Source organism: Mastigoproctus giganteus, chromosome 12 (assembly GCF_048544385.1).
Source record: "Mastigoproctus giganteus isolate SK-2022 chromosome 12, ASM4854438v1, whole genome shotgun sequence".
Classification (NCBI taxonomy): domain Eukaryota; kingdom Metazoa; phylum Arthropoda; class Arachnida; order Uropygi; family Thelyphonidae; genus Mastigoproctus; species Mastigoproctus giganteus.
In genome coordinates this window covers 34,913,278-34,938,717 of record NC_143586.1, presented here as the reverse complement: position 1 = coordinate 34,938,717, position 25,440 = coordinate 34,913,278, and the positions used below count along the sequence as shown (strand labels likewise).

Genomic DNA, 25,440 nt, shown 5'->3' with positions numbered 1-25,440 from the left:
AATTGCAGTGGCTGGAGACTAGGCACCTGCGCAGTGATCTGATTGAGGTCTATAAGGCCTTGAATGGGTTGAGCACGCTGAATTCTGATGGGATCCTTCCACTTGTTCAGATTACGAACCTAAGGGGGCATAAATTCAAATTAAGAAAGGATAGATGTAGAATAGATGTGCGGAAATTTGCCTTTAGCCAGCGGGTGGTTAATTGCTGGAACAAACTTCCATCTGTCGTTGTGGAAGTTGATAGGTTAAATAAATTTAAGGAGGAACTGGACAGACATTTGGAGGGAATGGTGTGATTTTTTTTTTTTGGCTGATGCTGCATAAGCTCATACACTTGCTTTCTTGCATCACATGCCACTACTACTACCTTGGCAGGTGCAATATGGCCACAGAAGCGATGCGCCAACAACTAAAAAAAAAAAAAAAAATTCAATTGGTCTTGTTACCTGTCATTCTAAAAAATTGAGAACCAACTATTTATTTTCACAGGACATTATCTGAATAAAGTTCAAATTTATAGTATACTATTAAACCATAATTTCAGTCTATTAATTAGTCCTAAAGTTACACGGAATTCAGAGGGCACTTCTTTCTTTGGTTAATAATTATTTAATTTATTTAGCTTGTCTTGAAATTATCTGAATTGAGAGGGTGCTGTTGTCGCTATTTGTTTTATAGTAGGTAACATGTGCTCAATTAATTCATACTTTTTACTTAGTACAGAACAGGATGGTAAGCTGCATATTCCTATTTATTTATTTTGTTGTAATTGGTTATTCTTAATTTAACTATTCTATACAGATGGTCTGTAATTAATTACTAAATCAGATAGGATGAATTATATTATTATAAATATTCCTACAAATGTCAATTTATTTAAATATTCCTACATTTGGTAATAGTCATTTCTTTTATCTTCTTATAAATATTCCTACATTTGGCAATAGTCATTTCTTGTATTTCCTTATTATTATCTACAATTGTTATTCTATATTTCTTCATTATTGTAATCCTGTATCTGTCCATTAAATACCTTCCTTTAACCCCTTATAGTTATACCACGACCCCTTACTAAAGGATTGGGCAGTTACGCTCCCGGCATATCCTAAGTAGCATTATAAAAACCTTTTTCTTTGCTTTTCACTTTTTTAATTTCTAACCCTAAAATTTTATACCTCAAGATCTATTAGAGTAATGCGAGGGAAATTGAGGTACTATTACCATACTTATTCTTACCTCCTTTCTCCTTATGTCGGCATAAGCTTTCTTTTGCACATATACAAAATGAATAAAATATCATCACAACTGAAATGAAAATTATGGTTGGCACTTTTTTTATGTATATTCATTTCAAAGCTATCTGTCAGGCTAGCTGTTATCTTGCATGTTTGCTGTTAAATTTAACAGTCTAGCAAAAAAATGCCTTTATGTTTATTATTTGGACCTAGTTAAATAGGCAGACAACAATCAGAAACAGATAGCCTTGCAATTATTGTTGGGATATATTGAATGGGGTTAGCCCTCGAAAAAGTTCCATTCAGTGTATCTGAATATCAATAATTAGCTACATAATCATTATTTTATTTTATATAATATTGCTAATTATGTTTATTTCTAGTGTATAGTAATGGTTGGTTGGTTGGTTGGTTGTTGGGTTTTATTGGCGCATTAGCAACTAAGGCTATAATGTGCCAAAACCAGGTGATATATAAAAATTTAAATTTCACTGACCTAATTACTTAGGTCACCATGTCAAGATATAAAATAACAAAGGTATAAAATGTAGAAAAGATAAATCAATAAAGAAATAACAATAACATGTAAATTTTAAATACAAGTAAAAACCTTTATTGATTTAAAACAGCTAAAAAGAGCAGACAGGTTGTCATTGTCGGATAAAATCTGACTGAGTATATATGGCTCAGTCAGATGATTAAAAGCGGTAAAACGGATATTTCTAAAATCTGGACAGTCAATTAAAATGTCTGATTGATAAAATTGTGCCACAGGACTCACACATAGGAGGATCATCAGCCCTCAGCAAAAACGAATGAGTTAAATGACTGTCCTATGCGGGTCCGGGCAAGAACAACTTCCTCCTTACGATTCCTGTGCAGACTAGACTGCCACGGTTCAATTACAGGCTTTATACGATATAATTTATTTGTAGTCTGTCTATTCCACGAATCCTGCCATTGGGAGTGTATCTTCTGATGTATTATTTGCCTGTAGTCTGTATAAGGGACTGACAGGCAGCGATTGTTATTGGGAATTGCTGATTTGGCTGAGGTGTCAGCCAAATCATTTCCCCTAATCCCAATGTGGCTGGGAATCCAGCAGAAGCGGATATCATATTCACGTTCATGGAGAAAGTGAATCTTCTGCTGAATGCAAGACAGAACTGGATGAGAAGTATATCTCACAGTTATTAAAGCCTGTAACACGCTGAGAGAGAGTCGGAATATAAAATGAACAGTTGGTATTGGCATTTACTAATGTGATCCAAGGCTAACTCTACAGCGTGCAGCTCTGCAGTAAATATGCTGCTTTCAGAGGGAATCTGCTCCGATGTAGTGGTAAAGACAGCAGCAGATCCCACATATGATTCTGACTTCGAACCATCTGTGTAAACTGGTGCGAAGTCAGAATGTTCAGCTCGGTGTGCTGAATAAAGCTGCAGGTAGAAAGAGAGATGGAGTGTCCGACTTTCCCCAATTTCTAACGGACAAGTCACATGCTGGAACATGAGTATGCCAGGGGTTGCTTTGGTGTTTGGGCAACCTTGTCTACCTTGATCTTAAATCCTTTGAGTAGCTTTTGGAGATGAATACCAAAAGGACGATTGGCAGTCTTACGGGTGTTGTACAAATTTTCCCATCATGGCTCAAAAACGAATGGCCACGTAGGATGGTCTGGCAGGGATTTCAGTTTTAAAGCGTACATTAGAGACAACTGTTTACGTCGACGCGATAATGGCGGTTCGTTTGCTTCGACGTATAAACTCTGGACAGGAGATGTTCGATTATGCTCCAATATCAATATGAAGAGCCTGATGATGGACAGGATCCAACCAACGAAGTACACTGTCTCTGGCCGAATTGTATACCGTCGACCCGTAATCTAGTCTAGATCGCACAAGCACACAGTAAATGCGTAGTAGGGTGCATCGATCTGCACCCCAAGATGTAGAGGAGAGAGAGAGAGAGAGAGCGAGAGAGAGAGAGAGCGAGAGAGCGCGCGCGCAGAATATTCAGACCTCTTGTGCACTTTGTGCGGAGTTGATGGATGTGATCCAGAAAGGTCAGTTTTTTTTTTTTTTTATCAAATACGAATTTTTATCCCAAGAATTTTGTGTCCACTGCTACTGGAATAGCATTTTGTCCGAGCCTTAATTCAGGTTCTGGATTAAGATTATGCTTACGACAAAAGTGTATACAAACGGTCTTCTCTGGCGAGAACCTGAAGCCATTTGACAGTGCCCACGAATTAAGGCGATCAATGGCTTTTTGCAGTTGTCTTTCAATAGCCCTCATGTTGCATGACTGACAAAATATGCTAAAGTCATCAACATAGAGGGCACTGTTTACAGTTGGAGGAAGTTGTTCTGTGATGGAATTTACTTTGATGGCGAAAAGCATGACACTTAATACTGATCCTTGTGGTACTCCCTCCTCTTGGCTGAAGGAACGAGAGAGTGAGGATCCCACACGAACTTGGAAAAATCGATTGGGTAAAAAGTTTTTAATAAAATGGGGAGATGCCCTCTAAGACCAAGGCTATGCAAACCTTTTAAGATGCCAAATCTCCAAGTTGTGTCATATGCTTTCTCCATGTCAAAGAATACAGACACCAAATGTTCACGTTTTAGGAAAGCATCCCGGATGGATGCTTCCAGTCTAATAAGATGGTCCAAAGTGAACCGCTTCCTTTGGAAGTCGCACTGGATGTTGGAGAGAAGGTCATTTGATTCTAAATACCATATTAAACGAAAATTAACCATTCTCTCCAGAATTTTGCGCAGACAGCTAGTCGAGAGCAATGGGACGATAATTAGTGGTGACTTTTGGATTAGCAAAGGCAAGAACGATTGCCTTGCACCAGGAATCCGGAAACTGTCTTTCAATAAAGATTCTGTTATATAGAAGGAGCAGATAATCCATAGATTTTGGTGACAGACGCTTAATCATTTCATAATGGATGCCATCTGGTCCAACAGCACTTGCTTTGGAGAGAATAAGAGCCCTTTTCAGTTCCTGTATAGTGAATGACCCGTTGTAGAGATAGATGCTCTTAGACTTAAAATTAAGTGCCTGTTTATCGATTTTATGTTTCAGGACCAGGAACTCTGGGGAATACAAAGATGTTGCAGAGATGTTAGAGAATGTTTCCCCGAGAGAATTGGCTATTGCAGTTGGATCTGCAATTATAATCTAGGATTGAAGAAGGGTTAGATGTATATTTTCCTTTCATTTTCCGGATTTTATCCCAGACCAACTTAGTACTAGTGGACTGAGTAATTGATGAAGTAAAATGGATCCACGATTCTTTTTGACTCTGATGGCAGATGTAGTGTGCTTTGGCTCGTGCGCGTTTAAAGGCTATAAGGTTGGTCGTGGTAGGATATCGGCAGAATATCCCCCACGCTTTGTTTTGAGCCTTTTTTGCTGCTGTCATTGTGAATTCCACCAAGGTTTGAGAAATGGTGGAAACCGGGCAGATGTTTTTGGAACAGCATTTGCAGCTGCTTGGACGATAATTTCTGTGATGTATGTTACTGCATCATTGATAGGCTCCTGACTGACGGTACTGAGGTCAAAATTTGCCTGATGTTGGAAGGCAGTCCAGTCAGCCTGATCAGTCTTCCACCGTGGTAACCTGAAAGGAAGACACGGTCTCCCACTGTGTAACGAGGTTATCACAGGGAAGTGATCACTTCCGTATGGGTTCTCCTCCACTTCCCAAGTGAGTGAAGGGAGTAGAGAAGGGGAGCAGATAGAGAGATCAATGGCAGAAAACGTACGGGTAGGCATGTGGAAGAAGGTATTTGTTCCAGTATTTAGAAGGGAAAGGTTATTGTCATTTAGCATACGCTCTATGACTCATCCCCTTCCATTGATGATAGCACTACCATTGATGTTAGCACTACCCCACAGGGTGTTATGTCCATTAAAATCCCCGAGAAGTAAGAAAGGGGGAGGCAACTGCATTACAAGATCATCAAGGTCTTCCTTGGAGATGTCAGTCCCAGGTGGCAAATAAATAGAGCAGACGGTTAATAAAAATCCCACTGTAAGGCGAATTGCAACAGCCTCTATGTTAGTTGTAATTAGCAAGGGCTGAACTGGGGTCTGGTTGCCCACAAGGATAGCCACCCCTCCATGAGCAGGACCATCTGCAATTCTGTCCTTACGAAAAAATGTTATGTTATGCATGGTGGGGTTATCATTTGCCTTTAGATAAGTCTCCTGCAAGCAAAAGCAAACTGGCTCGTGCTTTTGCAGGAGGGCCTTGATGCCATCAGTATTTTGCCGGAATCCACGACAATTCCATTGTAGGAATTTAGCCATTATTTTGGCTTGGTGGGTCCATTAGGAGGCATCCGAGGTGCTGAGGGCTTACTTTTGTCAGTCTTGGATTTATCTTTTTTGGGGAAGAATGGACGCTGTCCCGTGTCCATTTCTTCCTCCGCAAAGAGTTCCAAGACTGATTCATCCGGTACCTCCTTGTTCTCTAAATCCATTGTTTCTGTTATTACTGGAGGCTCTTTACCACTTGGTTTTGGTAGTGGTGGAGCACTAGGAGGTATACCCCGATTGCACTCTTGGTGGTATAGTCATCTCAGTTTGTGTACCGATAGTGCACTTAGCAGAAACCTTCTAGGTATATGAAGGTTTCCCGCTATTTATTGGTTGGATACGTTTTCTGGCCTCTGTGTAGGAGATATTCAGCCTTCCACCGCTGGCATGCTCTAGAGTAGGTGGGGTGCTCTCCTTGGCAATTGACACAGATCGGTTTTGGAGCTGAACATTCCTTGCTCTCGTGGTCTTTAACACCACATTGAGCACAGGCAGAGTTACCACGACAAGATGTTTGTGATTGGCCGTATTTTTGGCATCTAAAACACCACAGTGGGTTTGGGATATAAATCCTCACTGGGCAGTTTAGATAGCCTGCCTTAATGGAACTTGGAGGCCATGGGGTGTTAAATGTTAGCATGAGAACTCGGGTAGGGACGAGATTCCCATCCTTTTTCATTGATATTCTTTTGACGGCGTCACTCCTTGTTCTTTCAATTCAGAGCAGATCTCTTCTTCAGAAACATGAAGATCCCACTCTGAAATGACACCTCGTGAAGAGGTCAAAGTTTTGTGGGGGGTTACGGTGATAGGTATTCCCCCTATCGATGTGGCTTTCAGGATTTTTTCCGCCTGTTTCATAGTTGTAGCTTTGACCAAAAGGTCGCCAGAACGCAGTCGTTTTACAGATTTGTGTGATCCTGCCAACCCTTCTAATCCTTTCTGGATAAAGAAGGGTGACATCTTCCCAATTGACTGCTCTCCGGTCGAATGGAGAATGAGGAAAAGCGGTGTTATAGATGGTGTTTTATCCTCAGTTCTGGCTCTTTTGACAGAGGTGTTGTCTGTGTTATCGTCTCGGTTAGGTAGGGGCCCCAGAAGAAGTAGAATTTAAATTACTCATATGAGTAAGATAAAAATTTCAGATGCCCTAAGTACCTCACCCACCACGGAGCCCTACGAGGGGACGCCCACTCGTGAACTAGCAGGTACTGTGTACACGAATGGGACGTCAAGTTAGCTTAAGAACTCCATACCCACGTTTCCAATAAGCCTTGATCCCATCCTAGGACCAAAGGGAGGGAGACTTATTGGAACGCAGTTGACCCTAGCAGTAAGAACCACCTGCCGATTGATCCCAGTCGGGCTGGTCCGGGACCACCCGCCTTGTCGAAGCAGGGGCCAAAGTGGTGTATTAAGGATGGACCCCTCAACCACCAGGATCCCCCTTTCCGAATTCCATGCGTCGCGGCGCATGGCTGCACATGCCGGATTCCAACGATGTAACCCTGGAACCAAGGTATGGGCGTTAGATCCCAGTGATGCTAATCTGGAAAACCAGCGGCATCACTGGGAGGTCCCCTCACCACGTACAGGTGCCCACGTCGAGGGGAGTGTACAGCAATGCAGACCAGCACAGGCTACCTTATTCTTTATAGGTTCTTTTGGCCTTATGGCATGCAGAGTGCATACTTTTATGCCTATGTAGTACCAATTTTACTCTTACTATAGTAATTAGATTACATACTGATGTAGTGTTCAATCTACAATTAATGGCATTAATCTGATCTGGCATACATTTTACAGCTATTCCAATATTTCATAATAGATTGAATATATACACACTTTTATATACAGGTAACCCTCGTATAACATGGTAGTGTAATTACTACAAAATCTTGTGTAATGCGAAACCGTGTTATAATGGACTAAGGACCAGTACAAAAAGGGATGTTACATTCCAAAAGCTAACAAAAATAAGCCACTTTTTTTATATATATAATAATCGGAAACTTAATTTTTATAGTAATAATAACTTAATATTTTAATTTTATTTTTATAATAGCAGTAACTTAAATAGTAATAACTGAACATACGTCTTATCTTACAAACAATGATACTTATGTCAGATAATGTACGTTCATTTAATTTTTCTTCCTCTTAATCGCTGCTAAGCAGAATCTCTTCTGCAGCATCTAGATTTCGTGTACCTTCAGCTCTGTTTAGAAGTCACAATCTGCACACTTCGAACTCACAATTTTTTATGGTCTCAAACAAGCACAAGTTCAACAGCACAGAACCTAACCCAGGGATCTCCCAACAAAATACAGTGGACCCCCGCTTAGACAAAAAGTACAAATTTAATCTTTATTACCTTACCAATTAAAAAAATTAAATGATATGTGAAATTTGGAAGAATATTTTCCAGTTAGCAAAATAAAATTAAATTACGCTTACGTACATAGCTTAATTAATACATACTGTAATATGTACATACTAACTAATTGTTGAGAATGATTAGTGTAGGTGAGAGATAACAGAGGCAAAAAATGAAATTGACAGACTGCAGCAGAGAGATTTTAAGCTAGAAGAGATTCCAAATTAAGAAGTGTCTGACAAGTTACAGAGGACATGGATGGCTACTGCCTTTGAATCAAAAAGAATCAGAGCAAAAAAATTAGGAAAACTGAGGTGGGTAGTGATTGAAGCATCTGATAATTGGGATTCTGTTGGAAAAATTAAGTGGGATTTGGCAGATGTGGTCTTAGCTACAATAATTGAGATTGGAACTAATGACCACATATATTTGACCATACACATATGAAAAAGTTTTTGGAAGCATTTGTTCTCACAAATGATCTAGTGCTCTTCTCTGCACCTTTCCCATACACCAATTACTTCTCAAAATTGAGATTTCAAAACCTGCATACAACATTCCAGGTGGCCTAATCACTGTTTTATACACTTGAATAATCAACACATTGTCCCTGCTGGAAAAATACCTGTATATTATTGATCTGAACCCCATGACCTCTAGTTGCTTGTCTGCACTGTTCAGAGAATTTATATGAAATTGTACAATTACCCCTAAACCTTTTACATGCTCCACTACATGAGGTAGGTGCCACCCTACTGATGTCATTCTGGGATTACCATTACCAAATGAAGCACCTTTTAAAATCAACTGAGATTTTTCAACCCATCTGCTTAGTTCATCATCTTGCAAGTAATCTTATTTACACATCCTTGATGTATTTAAATGTCCTACTGATCCTAATATTATTCATAGATTTCCTTTAATTTGCAGAAGTTTTCAACAGCAGGTTCAAACCCCACTAATTTCATTAATACTATACTGAAAATGTTTCTCCTAGATGAAATTGTCCCACCCACAATATTCCTATTGTTGACCACAAAAAGGTAACAGTTTTCATTTCACACATAACTAGCCCACAGACTTAGTTGAGTCCAAACTGGTATTTCCTTAGCGTTTTCCTCCTCCTACCATATTCAGTGGATGAATTTAACTTTCAGCCACCAAATATTAAATTGAAGTAATTACAACACACTGATACGCGATTTAAACAACATGCCCAGACAATTTCCTGCTAGGATGTCAGGCAAGTGCATAAGTAGCACCATCACTAATAAGGTACACTAAGTCTTTCCAAGATTAATGCTTATTATCATAAAATAAGTTTATTTTCTGTTCAATTTATTGCTAAACTGTCACTGCATGTTGCTACTAATAATCACCAGCTCAACATCAATCAGGCTAAATTTTTTTTTGATTAAAAAAACAAGTACACACTTATTTAACTCTCCACTATTTGAGATTATCTAACATATAACCTTCCGTTGGTCAGGCATCCCCCCCCCCATACTTCTCCTTCAACCCATACATGGTACTAAGTACTATAGGTTTTGATACCTTTTGTGTTTGGGGTTTTCATAATAATAAAAAAAAAAAAAAAAAAAAAGTACCAGTGATACAAAATATATGCACCCCTCATCGTAATTTTAATTTAGTTTCACAACAAGTGGTGGAAATCCAGGATGTATGTTTGCCTGTCCAAGGTGTATCTTTGCATTATATTCCACTTTTATAAGTCTTCTGTTTCTCTGCTTCGATTTTTTTTTGGAAGGCTTTCCTGTGTCCAATTCCTCTTCAACAAAGAGTCCTAAGAATGGTCCTTGTGTAAATGGGATAGGGACATTGCAGTTGCAGATATGTGTTGTCTTGGTTTTTATGCTCTTTAGAGCCACATGTGACACAAATGGGTGCTCCACAAACCATCTGAAAATGACCACACTCTTGGCATAAAACTGCCATCTTGTCTGATAGAAATCCTTTTAAGTCTTATTACTCCTTGTTCTTCTAACCTCCCTTTACATTTCTTCTGTGACACTGAGGAGATTCCAGTCCAAAATCACTCCTCTGGATTAACTAATTGCTGTATGGGAGTCTTCCAAAAGTGGTTACTTTTAGAAGTCATTCATTTTATTAGCAGTTTTAGCTAAAATATGTCAGACAAAATATTTTTGCATCAGTTGTCTTTTGGCTCTGCTGTTGTCTTCTTATTTTTCTCCATCTTTACAGTTTATTTGGACCATTTCGATGGGTGCAGAGGAGTCAAATTTAGTTGCACTTGATGTAATGGTTGTTCCTTTTTCCTTGGAAGTGAATTTTTCCCCCCCTACATTTCGAGGCTCTGCCATGTGGAAGACAGAGAGGTGTCACCTGGGTAAAAGCTGCTTTTTAAAAAAGGAGCTTTTTCAACAGACTGCTCTTTGCTATTTCTTCCTAGTTCAAATGCACTGTCAATTGTAAAGGTTGTAACAAAGTACCAGTTAAACTCATCTGATCTTTGTTATCCATGAATTTACTCCCACCTTATAAAAGATGCAATCTGATTTACTCTCTTCTTTCCTATATACAAGAACACACACAAAATCAGAACTCCTTGCCCATTCATAGTTTACTTTATTTGTGATTTCAGCTTTCATCTGTCCTATTTTGTCAGTGGTCAGAAAATATGCCTCTAACTGTCATTTTTTGATAGTCTCACAATGACTATCCCTTGCCTACAACTATTTCATGCTTTTTTTTTTTTCCTCTCTCAATTAAACCTTTCAGCTCTTTTTGCATTCATTTTCACATCTGCCTTTTGTGTTACTTCTCTGCAGTAAAATAATTCACTGGCCTACAAGATAAATCCCTTAAATACTTCCCATAATGCACTGATATTCCACAGCATCCTGTTGTCTCTCCAGTTAAGAGTTCAAGAAGTATCTTAATCTACTATAGTCCATGCTCCTCTTACTAAAGTTCATACATTTACCTTTGACCACCAAATTTCTTCAAGTTCCACCCAATTTATGACATGGTCACTACCTGCTATTGGTTATTGTACCATCATATCCATGATAATACGTGGATCCTCTTAAAATTTTGAAGACGTTTATACAAAGTGATATTTAACTATATAATATAATAAACAGATCACTATTTCACACTTAGGCCACCAACTTAGCAATCACCCATTGCATTTCCACAAGGTACACAAACAACAAAATTTGCAATAATATTATCACATATGGCAAAGTGTTTTTCTTTTAATAATTGAAATCTTCCCACATCTATTTATTGATAGCAAAAAAAAAAAAAAAAAAAGTATTAAAATTATTATGAATGGATGAAGCAAATATTAAAATATATAAAAAATGTATAATCACCTCGGCTGAAGCATAATGATTCCTTTCCAACAATTCTTTGCCTAAGTTTATACATGCAGCTAAATTGTCTTCCCTTGCATCTATTTCTGCTTTCAAGCTCTGATGATTGTTCATTAACAGCTCCACCCCAGACACATCTCTATTCAAAAGAAAATTCTTTAATGCATAAAAAATAACAATTGTAATTAAAAATCTTACTATAAATATACAGAAAATACATTCATTTAACCACTAATAAAACTGAACAAGACAATGCAAAACAAGTGTGGGGGAAGGGGGATTTTTCATTAAAATTAAATTCATATATCCCTTCAGTAATGCAAAATACACTAATGAAAAGATATTTGGACCATTCTGCACAGAAGTGTAATAAATGGTAATAAAATCAGCTACCAGGTAAAATTATAACTGTATAAGAAAAGGTGCAGTGTGAAGTGGGATTTGTTTCTACAAATTTACCAATGCAAGTTCAGAAAAATGATCACAGAACATTAGTACTGGCAACATGATACAAGAAAACAAAGGTTATACAGCAGCAATCGAGAAGAGGAGGAGGGGGGAACTTTCACAGTACTGGGCAACAGCTTATTCCAACAATCAATTACCATTTGGCTGAATGCAAATTTATTTATGAGGCATGATCTTTCTTTAACCAATCCATGTCTCAATGCCTTATTCCAGGACTATCTAGATCAGGTGTGTCAAATTCATTTCTGTTGCGGACCATTTTGTATGATGGTATAATTTTCGCGGGCCGCATAAAATTTTCTTAAATATTATATATTGATTCAGGATTCAGTAGCATAATCAGGATAATTAAAACTCATATGTAATTAACATTTAAATTTTTATTCAAATCTACAGAATACAAGTAATTTAGAATTTAGTATGTATAGTGAAGAAATGGGAGTAAAGTGGCTGTTTATGAACAGGTGAACTTGATAAACCAAAGGAGCGCAAGGCAGCCAAAGTAACACACCTCTATTAGTTACAATTTATTAGGAAACGTTTTGGAAATTGCTACAAAGACTGAAGATGGATTTTGTAACAATAACAATTTCCGAAACGTTTCCTAATAAATTGTAACTAATAGAGGTGTGTTACTTTGGCTGCCTTGCACTCCTTTGGTTTTAGTATATATAATTGCTATATTATTATTTTTATTTAAAAATTAAATATTCAATATATTTATGAAAATAATTCATTTGTTTTCCCGGAAACCTGCCAGTGTTTACCCCCTACTAGTTTTTCAACATCAGGAGTCAAAGACTGGGAACATACAATTTTCAGTAAGTCAGAAAGATGTTTATCTATCAATCTCGATCTATACGCCGTTTTATTTAATTTCATACATGAAAATAATTGCTCGCATAAGTATGTACTCCCAAAGTAGCACATAATTTGCGCAGCAAACTTTTTAATTTCCGGGTATTTTTCGCCTAAGTAAGAATATATTTTTGGAATTCCTACTTCTCGACATTTGTCTTTCAAAAATGAATCATTTTGGAAATCAATTAATTCCAGTTGAATCAAAGTGGGAGCTTTTTCGATTTCAAATGAAAAAGGTCCAACAAAAAGAGAAAACATATCTTCTAACTCTTTAAAATCATTAAAATGCTTATCGAATTTGTTTTTTATTTCCTCAATTTTGTCACAATATTATGAGAAAGAGCAATTTTGATTTTGTGTTTTTAACTGCTCACAAGTAGGAAAATGGGTCAAACGTCTTTTTTTTAAATGATTTTTAAAACGTTAGTTTTTGTACAAAATTTGCTATTGCGTCGTACATGTTCGTTTTTAACTTATTTTTACCTTGCAATGAAATGTTAAGATTATTGAGGTGGCTTGTAATATCAATTAAAAATGCCAAATCCTTAATCCACAAAGGATTTTTTTATAACTGATACATTTTCATTTTTCATTTCAAGAAAAACTGTTATTTCCTCCAAAGGCATATAAAATCTCTTTAAAACTTTGTGGCATGATAACCATCGAACTTCTGTATAATAAGGAAGATCGTTGAACTCGGTTTCTAAATCTTTAAGAAGAGAAGTAAATTGCCGATGGTTGAGTGCTCTCGCTCGAATAAAGTTGATTGTTTTTGTTACTGTTTTCAATACATCATCCATTTTTAATATTTTTAAACACAAAACTTGCTGATGAATAAGGCAGTGGACAGCCATGGTTTTCAGTTTATCTGGGTACTCAGCTTGTAATTTTCTAATCAATTTTGATACAAATCCTCGATTTTCACTTGTCATTGATTTAGCACCATCGGTTGTTACAGACAAGTCTGTCAAGTGGAAGCTTACACTTTTTCTAAAATGCTCCACACAGCAGCAAAAATATCTTCGCCAGTCGTAGTTCCAAGAAGAGGGATAACTTCCAACAATTCTTCGGTGATCCTCATGTTATTATCGCAACCACTAAAAAATACAGCAACTTGAGCAACATCTCGTATATCTGTACTTTCATTAATCGCAATTGAAAAGAACAAGACTTCTGTAGATATATCCTGTAGTTGTGAACTGATGTTATCTGCCATTTTGCTAATTCTCTCTACCACTGTATTTATTGATAATGAAATATCGCGAAATTATTGCACTTTTTCAGGAGAGACGATTTCAGCTGCTCTTATCATACATTCTTTAATTAACGAACCATCTATGAACAATTTTGAATGCTTTGTTAACAAATAGCTTATTTTGTAACTTGATCTTATTACTGATTCATTAGTTTTCATGAATTTTGTAAATACTTGTTGTTGACTACGAAGTGTTTTCTTCATTGTTTTTAATTTTTCTTCTCTTATTTTTCCTTCGAAGCCCGAATATTGTTCCTTATGATTAGAGTTATAATGCCTCTTAATGTTGTATTCTTTAGCAACACTAATATTTTTCTTACAAATTAAGCATGTAATTTTACTGTTCACTTCCATACAAAAATAGTTCAGCTCCCACTTTTCTTGGAATTTTCTTCCCTCGTTATCAATTTTTCTTTTCTTGACTGGTGTTGAAAGTGACATTTTCTATATAAATTCTATAGTTGAAATTAAAATTATAAAATTAAAAAAATGATTACTTAGGTATTTGTTAAATTATAGGTAGCAAACACAACACACACAACACAACAGATCCCGACAAAGAAACTATTACGAATGAAGTATCTTTTTGATAACATTATAAAAAACGCTGCATTTGCAATATTGTAATATTAGTTTAAATGTAAAAGAAATTTAGATTAAGATTTCTCCATTTAAAAAAATATTTAAAAAAATAAAATGTAACTCTTTATTTTTAAAGAAATAAACTAAAAAGTTACAATGTTATTTAAAGATAAATAATTTCGATTTTCATTCATTTGAAATTACTATTTATATTTTTAGTTCTTTCTAATCAAGGCTCCATTGATCCAGTCTTTTTTTTTTTTTTTTTTTTTATTATCAATTAAAATGATTATTTTTATATTTATTACAGAGGTTATTTAATCCTTATATTCTAGAATTATAAATAGGTACTTTTTAATTGTTTACTTTAACATTTTATTTCTGGGAATCGTGGGCCACAAAAATTTTGTTGCGGGCCACCAGTTTGACACCCTAGATCTAGATGATCTTGTATTACTTCTACTGAATGCATTATTTTTCTTGACACAGAGGTCAAAATTGCAGATCTGTAGTGACCCACCTCATTCTTTGAACTACATTTGTGAATAGAAAATAAATTTGCACATCTCCAATCTGTAGGTTCTTCTGAAGTAACTGAAGAACAGAGTCCATCAGCCCTAGAATAAAATGTTTATCGGATTAACTGATGAGCTTAGTAGCATAGAAGAAAAATGCATGGGAAAATTATAAATTGCTAAAGATCATTCCAATTAGTATTAAATATAAACTTCTGCTAACCTTTTTGTATCTTTAAAAACTTCACGTGTGAATGCAGAAGCAAAATATTTATTCAGGTTATCAGCAAGCAATACAGGATCATCACTGGTTATACCATTACTATCCAGTGAAACAATGTGATTGAAACCTTTCCTTCTATTTTTAACATATGTAAAGAATTTGTTGCTGATTTTCTTTGCAATTCTTAACCAAATAATTTTCAAAATCATCTTTAGCCTACCTAATCCTGTGATATGGTAGGAATCTGTATCCCTTAGCAATTTATAATTTTCCCATGCATTTTTCTTCTATGCTACTAAGCTCATCAGTTAATCTGATAAACATTTTATTCTACACCACAAACAATATCTCATAGCTGGTTTAAAATGCTTTGTTGCCTTTATAATTACCATTCTGAACACTTCGCATTCGGTATTTATAATTTTTAACATCAGCTGATAACACTGAAAAGAATTTAAAAGATGTCTGAGCACATTTTTAATCACTGTTGCAAAAAAGTGATTCAAAATCCCTTCTTTATCCTCAAGAGCAGTTAATTCTTTAAATAAATCCAACATCAATACTGGTACCTTAAAGCTCCTTGTTTGACAATTCTTAATACATGCAGAATCACTGCTGGTAACTAGATCAAGAATATTGCTATATTATATAATATAATATAATATAGCAGGTAGATCTTACGTAAAATTATAGAAACAGTAATACGCTTCACTGTTTCTATTAGATAGCGTAGTATTGACATTTAATTAATTTAATTTATTGATTTTATTAATTTAATGTATCATGCCCCAAACTAGAGCAGCAAAGCAACGGGCACAAAGTGGCAGGAGTGCTGTGACTCGGGGGAGAACTGAGGGGGGCAATTCTCCAATGCATCACAGCCTAAAAAAAATGTGCAACTTGTGAAAGGTTTGCCGAACTATCTGGAACGGAACATGATATTGCCATGGGGGATGTCTTTGTGTGTGCGCGATGTAAGGAGTGTAAGGAAATCAGGCGACAACTCAGCGTTGTTATGGGCCTATATGAGAGTTTGAAGGACAGGGTGGATGCCCTCGAAAGATCTAAATTGAGGGGCCCATCGGGCTCTCAGCTGCCCACATCAACGCCAAAGCTTGCACTTGGTCATCACGCAACACAGCGGCAACCCCCAAGGCAGAATGCGCTGGTCCCACAGGAACTAGTAGTTGTTGGTGACTCTATTGTCAGGGAAACGGGAAACATGCTTTGTAAAAAGGATAGGTGGAACAGGACCAGGGTATGTCTGCCAGGGGCAAAGGTTGATGACGTTGTAGAGCAGATATCATCTTTTAAGGGCACAAAAGGTGATATAGTTGTACACGTTGGCACTAATGATATCAAGAGTAGGAGACCGGCAGAATTACTTAACAAGTACAGGTCACTGATGAAAAAAAGCCGTGAATTAGGGTTGAATTTGAAAGTGTCTGCAATTCTGCCCAGACACGATAGGAGGGAGTATATGATGAGAGCCTTGTCGATCAATTCGGCCCTGGAAAGATTGTGCAAGGCTCAAAGGATAGAATTTTTTTCAGCCTGGTCTGTACTTGTTAACAGGAGAGACTGCTTCTACAGGGATGGGATACACTTAAATAGAAAGGGTGCAAGAATATTTGCTGATGCTATCGAGGCAGTGTTAGGTGGGTCGGAAAACTGATAGCTTGGGGGGATACAAGGACTAATAGTTTAACAGTAGCCGTAGGCAGAGGTGAAAGTGATTCTTGCACAACTTCTATTAGAATAAGTAGAGACCTGGAGCGTGGGGTGTTGGGGGTTTCAGGGATGGGTGGCGGTCATCGTGGAATGGGTGGGTATATGGGATGTGTTAGGGTAACAAAGAATAGGAGTAGGAGCATGTATGCTTGCATGTATACCAATGCTAGAAGTATAGTAAATAAATTTGATGAATTTGAAGTGTTGGTCAAGACATCAAAGGCGGATATTGTTGGGATATCAGAGACATGGTGTCACACTGATATAAGAAATGCCGAACTGGAATTTGGGGAGAACAATGTGTACAGAAAGGATAGACAGGATAGAAAGGGAGGAGGTGTTATGCTGTTAATTAAGAAAAACATAAAATCAAAAGAAGTGCATCCAGTTGATATAGATGAACAGTGCACTGTTGAGTCAGTTTGGTGTGACATAAGCACTGCGAAAGCAAAAATAAGAGTAGGAGTGTGTTATAGGCCTAATGACTCGAATGAGTACAATGAACAATTGTACAGAGAAAGAGTGGGCTAGTAAATCGGAATGTCTTATAATGGGGGATTTCAACTTCCCAGATATTGACTGGAACTTGTGGGTTGGGCACTCACACACTAGTCAGACATTTGTGGATTTATTGGATGATTGTTTTCTGCAGCAGTATGTTCGAGAGGCAACCAGAGAAAGTAATACTCTTGATCTGGTTATCAGCAGTGATCATTCATGTATTAGGAATTTGCAGATAAAAGAACCACTAGGTGGCAGTGATCACAGTGTACTGACGTGGGATTCACTTAAAGATTTAATTACCATCAGGGGTAAAGGAAAGGGTTTTTGCTTCCGTAAAGGCGAGTACAGTGGTCTCCGACAGTTTTTAAATTCTGTACAGTGGAATCAACTGATGATGTTACCAACAGTAAATTCTAAGTGGGAAGCATTCAAGGAATTAATCGTGGATGCTACTAAAAGTTTCATACCTATTAAGAAATATTGTTCAGGGTTTAGGCCTAAATGGTTGTCAAATGAACTAATGAGACTCGTAACAGAGAAGAAAAATGCATGGGATGCATACAAATTAACACGTGACACAGAAGCCTATGATAGCTACAAGTTTATCTGTAACCAAGTTACAAAGGAGGTTAGGCAGGCAAAGGCAGATTACGAGAAATCCTTGGCAAAAGATGCTAAGAAAAACAGCAAGGATTTCTTTACTTATATAAACTCTAAAAGGAAGAGGATGAATCTGATTGGTCCGCTTGACATCGATGGTTCGACTGTTGATAATCCTGCTCAAATAGCAAACAAACTGAATGAGTATTTTGCATCTACATTCACACGTGAGGAATTATTAAGGTTTGAAAATGGCAGAAGGTTATCAAATTGTAGCAGGATACTTAATGATTTTGTAATAACTGAGAGCAAAGTGGAAGAGAAATTGTTGAAGTTAAACGTAAGAAAAGCACCTGGGGTGAATGGGATCTATCCAGTTATATTAAAGGAGGCGGGAAAGCAACTAAGCAAACCGTTAGCCATAATTATGAGGGCCTCCTTGGACTCAGGGGAGGTTCCCACGGACTGGAGATGTGAAAATGTATCCCCAATTCACAAAGGGGGATCGAAGGATGACAGGGGTAATTACAGACCAGTTAGTTTAACTTCTGTTCCGGGTAAAATAATGGAGTCGCTGGTTAAAGATGCATTGCAGGATCATCTAGACAAGACTGCAGCAATAATTCAGACACAGCATGGGTTTGTTAAGGGAAAGTCTTGTCTGACAAATTTGATAGGATATTATGATGTGGTTGCAAAGGAACTGGATGCAAAAAATTATTTTTATATCATATACAGGGTGTTTCAGTTAAACGTTTCAGAACTTCTAAGAGGGGTAGGGTACATCTTGACAACTCGAAATCATATAGCAATGTGGGGTCGGAAATGCTTTCCTGAAGCGGTGTTGTACACAGAAGCACCATAAAGAAAAGAGACCGTAAGTGAGAAATCGTTTTAATAATACATGAAAAGAATCAAAAGGTACATGGATTAAAGTAAGTGTTCGAAGTTTCTTCCACGGGCTACAATGCACGGCTCACATCTCCGACGCATGGACATCCGAACATTCTGGAATACTCCAGGCGAATTTCGAATTTCTTCGGCAGCTACTGCGATTCTTGCAACCAGCTCCTCAGCATTGTCAACAGGGGTGTCATAAACTAGCGATTTCATATGACCCCAGAAATAAAAATCAAGACATGATAGGTCGGGTGACCGAGCAGGCCAACGCACGGGACCACCACGTCCGATCCACCGTTGACCAAATGTGACATCCAGGTAGTTACGAACATCTCCGCTATAATGGGCAGGGGCTCCATCGTGTTGGAACCACATTGTCTGTTGCGTCGATGCAGAAATCTGTTCATCTCTCAAAAGTTGTGGCAATACTTGCTGCAGAAAGATCAAGTAGATAGATCCGGTTAGACGACACGGTAACAGGTAAGGTCCGATGAGGTGATCTCCCATAATACCGGCCCATACATTGACCGAAAATCGAATCTGTGCTGCACGACGTCGTATTGCATGCGGGTTCTCGACCGCCCAGATATGGTCGTTATGTGTGTTGAAAATTCCTTCCCTTGTGAAGGATGCCTCATCGGAAAACAACACTTCAGCAGGAAAAAGGGGATTTGTAGCACATTTTCCAAGGTACCACTGTGCGAAAGCAATACGAGGTGCATAATCCTCCGGTTGCTGTGTCTGGATACGCTGCACGTGAAACGGATGCATGTCTTGTTCTCGGAGAATCCTCCAGACGCTGCAATGGGAAACCCCGACTGCGTTTGCTAGACTTTGTGTACTCGTTCTTGGATTCCCCTGTACATGCTGCAGCACATTCTGTTCGACGGCTGGAGTCCGTGCTGTTCTTACCCTGTCCCTGTCAGCTCTTTCAAATGAACCTCTCAGCTAACCTCTGGTGCAGTCTTGCAAAGAAATTATGACTGGGAATACGCCTCGTCGGATATCGTTCCGCGTACAAACGCTGTGCGGCTGGCCCACTACAATTTGCAGCTCCGTACGCCAAATGCATATCGGCTAACTCTGCGTTCGTGTAATCATCCATCCTACTAACTTGGCATTCTTGTTCAAGAAATTCGAAATTCGCCTGGAGTATTCCAGAATGTTCGGATGTCCATGCGTCGGAGATGTGAGGCGTGCATTGTAGCCCGTGGAAGAAACTTCGAACACTTACTTTAATCCATGTACCTTTTGCTTCTTTTCATGTATTATTAAAACGATTTCTCACTTACGGTCTCCTTTCTTTTTATGGTGCTTCTGTGTACAACACCGCTTCAGGAAAGCATTTCCGACCCCACATTGCTATATGATTTCGAGTTGTCAGGATGTACCCTACCCCTCTTAGAAGTTCTGAAACGTTTAACTGAAACACCCTGCATTTGGATTTCAGGAAAGCTTTTGACACTGTTGCACATGGAAGACTATTGTACAAATTGGAGCAGAATGGTATTAAGGGTAAGTTGCTACAATGGATAAAAGGATGGTTAAGTGGGTGAAGACAGAGGGTAGTAATCAATGGGTGCTGCTCTTCTTGGACTAATGTTATTAGTGGAGTGTCACAGGGTTCGGTGTTGGGTCCACTGTTGTTTTGTATATTTATCAATGATATTGATGAAGGTATATCAGGCTTAGTGTCGAAGTTTGCAGATGATACAAAGGTTGGCAGGTTTGTTAATGACAGTAATGTCAGTGTGCTACTGCAACAGGATCTAGATAATTTGGGCAGATGGGCTAAGAAGTGGCAACTGAAATTTAACCTTGACAAATGCAAAGTACTGCATATGGGTAGAAGTAACCCCAGAGAAACGTACCAACTGTGTGGTACTACACTTAAGGTGGTAGAAAATGAAAAAGACATGGGAGTAATTGTGCAGGCAGATATGAAGTTTTCTGAGCAATGCAGACAGGCTGCCAGGGCAGGTCATGGGGTTTTGTCAATGATATATAGGAATTTTGCTAGCAGGGAAAAGGAGGCGATTAGCCCTCTCTATAAGGCAATGGTCAGGCCATGTCTTGAGTACTGCGTACAGGTCTGGAGGCCTCATTTTAGGAAGGATGTAGATTTACTTGAGCGTGTACAGAGAAGGGCAACAAGATTAGTGAGGGGAATGAAGGGAACCTCTTATCAAGAGAGGCTTAAGTTCTGCAAATTGCAGTGGCTGGAGACTAGGCACCTGCGCGGTGATCTGATTGAGGTGTATAAGGCCTTGAATGGGTTCAGCACGCTGAATTCTGATGGGATCCTTCCACTTGTTCAGATTACGAACCTAAGGGGGCATAAATTCAAATTAAGAAAAGACAGATGTAGTTTGGATGTACGGAAATTTGCCTTTAGCCAGCGGGTGGTTAATTGCTGGAACAAACTTCCATCTGTCGTTGTGGAAGTTGATAGGTTGAATAAATTTAAGGAGGAACTGGACAGGCATTTGGAGGGAATGGTGTGATTTTTTTTTTATTTTTTTTTTGGCTGATGCTGCATAAGCTCATACATTTGCTTTCTTGCATCACATGCCACTACTTCTACTATAGGCTTGCTAGGCACATTAATGAACAAATTAAATACAGGAATATTTTAAGTGAAGTGTTTTTAAGTTATTAAACATTAAGTGCATTACTGAAATGAGCCAATCAGAGGGAACATTCTGTTCCTTTCAAAGATCGATTAAGACAAAGCCTCCTTCTGCACTTAGGGGCAAAAAACATTATCCACGATTCAGCCTTCAGTTCTAATATTTATTATTATTATTTATTATTTTTTTAAATTGTATAAAATCACCCAAAAAAGTGAATCCACTATGCATTTAAAAATCTGAGGCACTGTCAAGAAACAAGAAACATTACTCTCTAAACACTTTGGTGTATAAAGCAGTCATCCAGCAAATTAAGAAATGACTTACTACCAAGTAAGCTGCCAACCCATGACTTCCAATTGATATCTGGAAATTCAAATTTCCCCAATAAGATATTATAATTTGCTAGCCCCACTATTTGTCTGTGTAGTTGTTTATTATACTCATCACTTTCATTTGGCCTCTAACTCCTGCTCTCATTTTTATTTTCTTGGTGTTTTGATATCACAAACCAGATTGACTCAATATTATACTGCCAACCTATTTGTTTCAAGTATATATGATTCTTAACCAAAAGCATCCCCCCCTCATGTATACATTGTAATCTCACACTATATTAAAATTCTGTATCACAAATATCAAAGTGATATCATGTTTCTCTTATTTCTATAACTTCAGCCATTTCATAACTTAACCAATAAAATGTGTGCCTATTTGAGTTTTTAGTAACTCTTTCAGTCTGTGTAATTGCTAGTCTCCCTCATCAAAGCTTATAATTACCTGAACACACTACTGTACACTGAAATAGAAGAAGTGCAAGAACCAATTCTAGCTCTGCTTTTGATTGTCCTTAAATTATTAATATTTCATTAATTAAGAGGCTATTAAAATATTTATTCAGGTCTTGAGATGCTGTTATTAACCATACTATGAACCTTTATATCAGTGGTTTTCAATCTTTTTAATTACCCCTAAGTAATTTATTTTGTGGCACCCCTACTCAATTTTCTGCCTGTTAAATCTGACTCTCTCTCTCTCTCTCTCTCTCTCTCTCTCTCTCTCTCTCTCTCTCTCTCTCTCTCTCTCTCTCTCTCTCTCTCTCTCTCTCTCTCTCTCTCTCTCTCTCTCTCTCTCTCTCTCTCTCTCTCTCTGTGTGTGTGTGTCTAATATTAAAAAATGTTATATGATAGTTATTACAATAATATAACTATAAACAAAATTACAATTCATAATACAAATTATATATATATAATAATTTTATTCTTTATACAGAGGTACTAAATAAACATCAATTATAGATCACCACAAAATTAAAAAGATACAGTACATCTTTTTATAATGAAAAAATATATAAATTAAAAAAGAAATAAATAAGTAAATAAGTTTAAGTAACAAACCCAAATTATGTGCCACGTCTGGTATGTCACTGCGGCACCCCCGGTTGAAAACCACTGTTTTATATCATCAGCGAATTTACCTTTAAACTTGATACGTTAACATCAATATTGCTAATAAATATTAAAAACAGTAAAGGGCTCAACATCAAACCCAACTCATAATATCAGCTAACAAAGAGTAGTAACTTCTCTTTATCCATAGTAACTTGACCCTAATGCCATACTGCTCCAATTTATACAACAATTATAGTATACAGTTTACTAAAATCTACATAAATGTCAAAATTATTTTTATTTCATTACTATTATACCAATAAATAATGGAAGCATGCTTCTTTTTATCTAGTGTAAAAAAATCTAGAAATGTAGTTACTACTTTGTCCATGTCTTTTTCTATTACTATTACATTAACCTTTCATAAGAGAACCAGTTTTCTAGCTGATAAGACAGTGGTTTACTTTTGTCTTCAGTAAAGTACTGACTAGAAGAAGTTCTTTAAAAACCTGTACTTTTGTTTTAAACCTTCCCTTCCCTTGATACCATGATTCATAAAATACAGCTCAACTATAAAAGCATATGGAAAATTTTGTATTTTCCTGGAACAACATTTCTGGATTTTTCTACACCATATTAAATCATGCCACTTTGTTCACTTCTAATCACTAGCTCAACATAGCAGATTCTTAGCAGCTATTATGGAGTGTTAGCAGGCTGAAGTCTTTGTATTTACTTTTTCCACTTTTGCAACCCCATCCCCTCACCAAATTCAATGTAGGTGGGGTGGGGTGGGGGATGCACAAGATCTCCTCCTCCTCTTCCATTCCAGTCAATCACAATTTGAGTAAAGTATATGACAAATGTTATCAACTTTCCACCTTGTCATTTGTTCTTCTATATTTTTGAATTTTTGGTTTATCAAATTCATGGCAAAATTTTGACCAGCAACAATTTTTAGCAAATCAGTTAACCAATCTCTGAGCCACATAAAAAGAAGCAGCAGGCCACACGTGGCCTAAGAGCTGTGAGTTGCTGATCCTTCTTATTTAAAACCTTTCTCTATCAACCTCCCTCCTACTTTCTTTTATCATAGTCTTTTGTCAACATTAATCCTAGGGTATTTTCATTCGAATACTTCTCAGACCTCCTCTGTAGTTCATCAACTGCATTTCCAATAATTAACTGTAGTTTTGTTGCAATTTTTCTGTAACAATAAAATCTGTATTGCTCAATTAATCAAAATTTGCAAAAGTGATAAAGAAATAGCTTTTTATACACTATTTCAGAGCTAAAATGGACAGTTGCCAACAGTTGGATATTTGCAAGAGTCACAGAGACTCTTATGAATGTATAAGCAGTAATCTGTAAGATTCCAGCTCTTATGAACTTGCTAAGGTCACAAATGTCTCAAGAATTAAAGTGCAATGAGAGTGATGTTGATATGAATTTTAGTATTCTTTTATACTGTTTTGACTTTTGACCTGCATCACTCATGTCATAATTGAAGAAATACAGTTACTGGAAAAAACATACTGAATAAAAATGGAAAAAAAAGTTACCGAATAAAAATCGACTTAATGCTGATCCTCAGATGCTGGACAACTCTAATATCAATATTTTGTTATTATTCTCACTAGTCTTTGCAACTTATACACTGCACTAATTATTTTTCAGTCTTGTCACAAACTGCCTTAGAAAACATCCAAACATTCTAGATATTAAAAATTCCATTTTCCACTGTTCCTATTATATAAGCAAGATAAAACTTTTTGTGTATTGTGCTTCTTTTTCTTTAGATGCAAATACTCTTAGTCTTTTTTTATGAAGTGGGTTGTTCTAGGAACCTATCTCGAATAGCTACTATTTGATACCATCACAAATGGAATGAATTTTATTATTCTTTTTATACTGTTTTGACCTGCTTCACTCGTGTCATAATTAAAGAAATACAGTTACTAGAAAATAATCAGATAAAAAGTACCATCAGTCCTCGTATAGCACGATAGTTGTGTTCCTAGAAACCCTCGTGCAATATAAACAACAGGCCCTATGGGAAAAATAGGGTTAGATGCCGACCACCCAAGATTGAACACACATTTGTAACCAAAACATTACTAAACACAATAAATAATCGTAATAAAATACCTAAGTATTTTATTATGATTATTACATAATAAAATATGGCTAATGCTTTTGCTTCCATCATAAGCAAACTTGTTTTTTGTTTGATTTTCTATTCAAACAGATGACAGCTGTTCCATCTTTTCCAATTCTTTGTGTCTTGATCTAATGGATTTTAATTACACTTTGAGTTGTTCCTGCTATGAAAGTTGTGTTTATTTTCTCTGCATTCTTTCTAATTCTCGGCGTTGCCTCATTTAGGCCTGTAACACATGCAATATCACATGGTCTTTCATTTCGCTCAAAGTGTTTTACAATTTCATATTTTTTCTCTATCGACAGAG

General features: G+C 37.1%; 1 protein-coding gene across 1 annotated transcript in view; it reads right to left on the bottom strand.

The window, feature by feature from the left end:
• Positions 1 to 25,440, bottom strand: part of LOC150076876 (spectrin beta chain-like) — an 800,006-nt gene that overhangs the window by 165,676 nt on the left and 608,890 nt on the right. Inside the window, exon 37 of the mRNA XM_090386889.1 lies at positions 11,313 to 11,451. Coding sequence (XP_090243015.1) covers positions 11,313 to 11,451 — 139 coding nt within the window. The remainder of the gene's footprint in view (positions 1 to 11,312; positions 11,452 to 25,440) is intronic.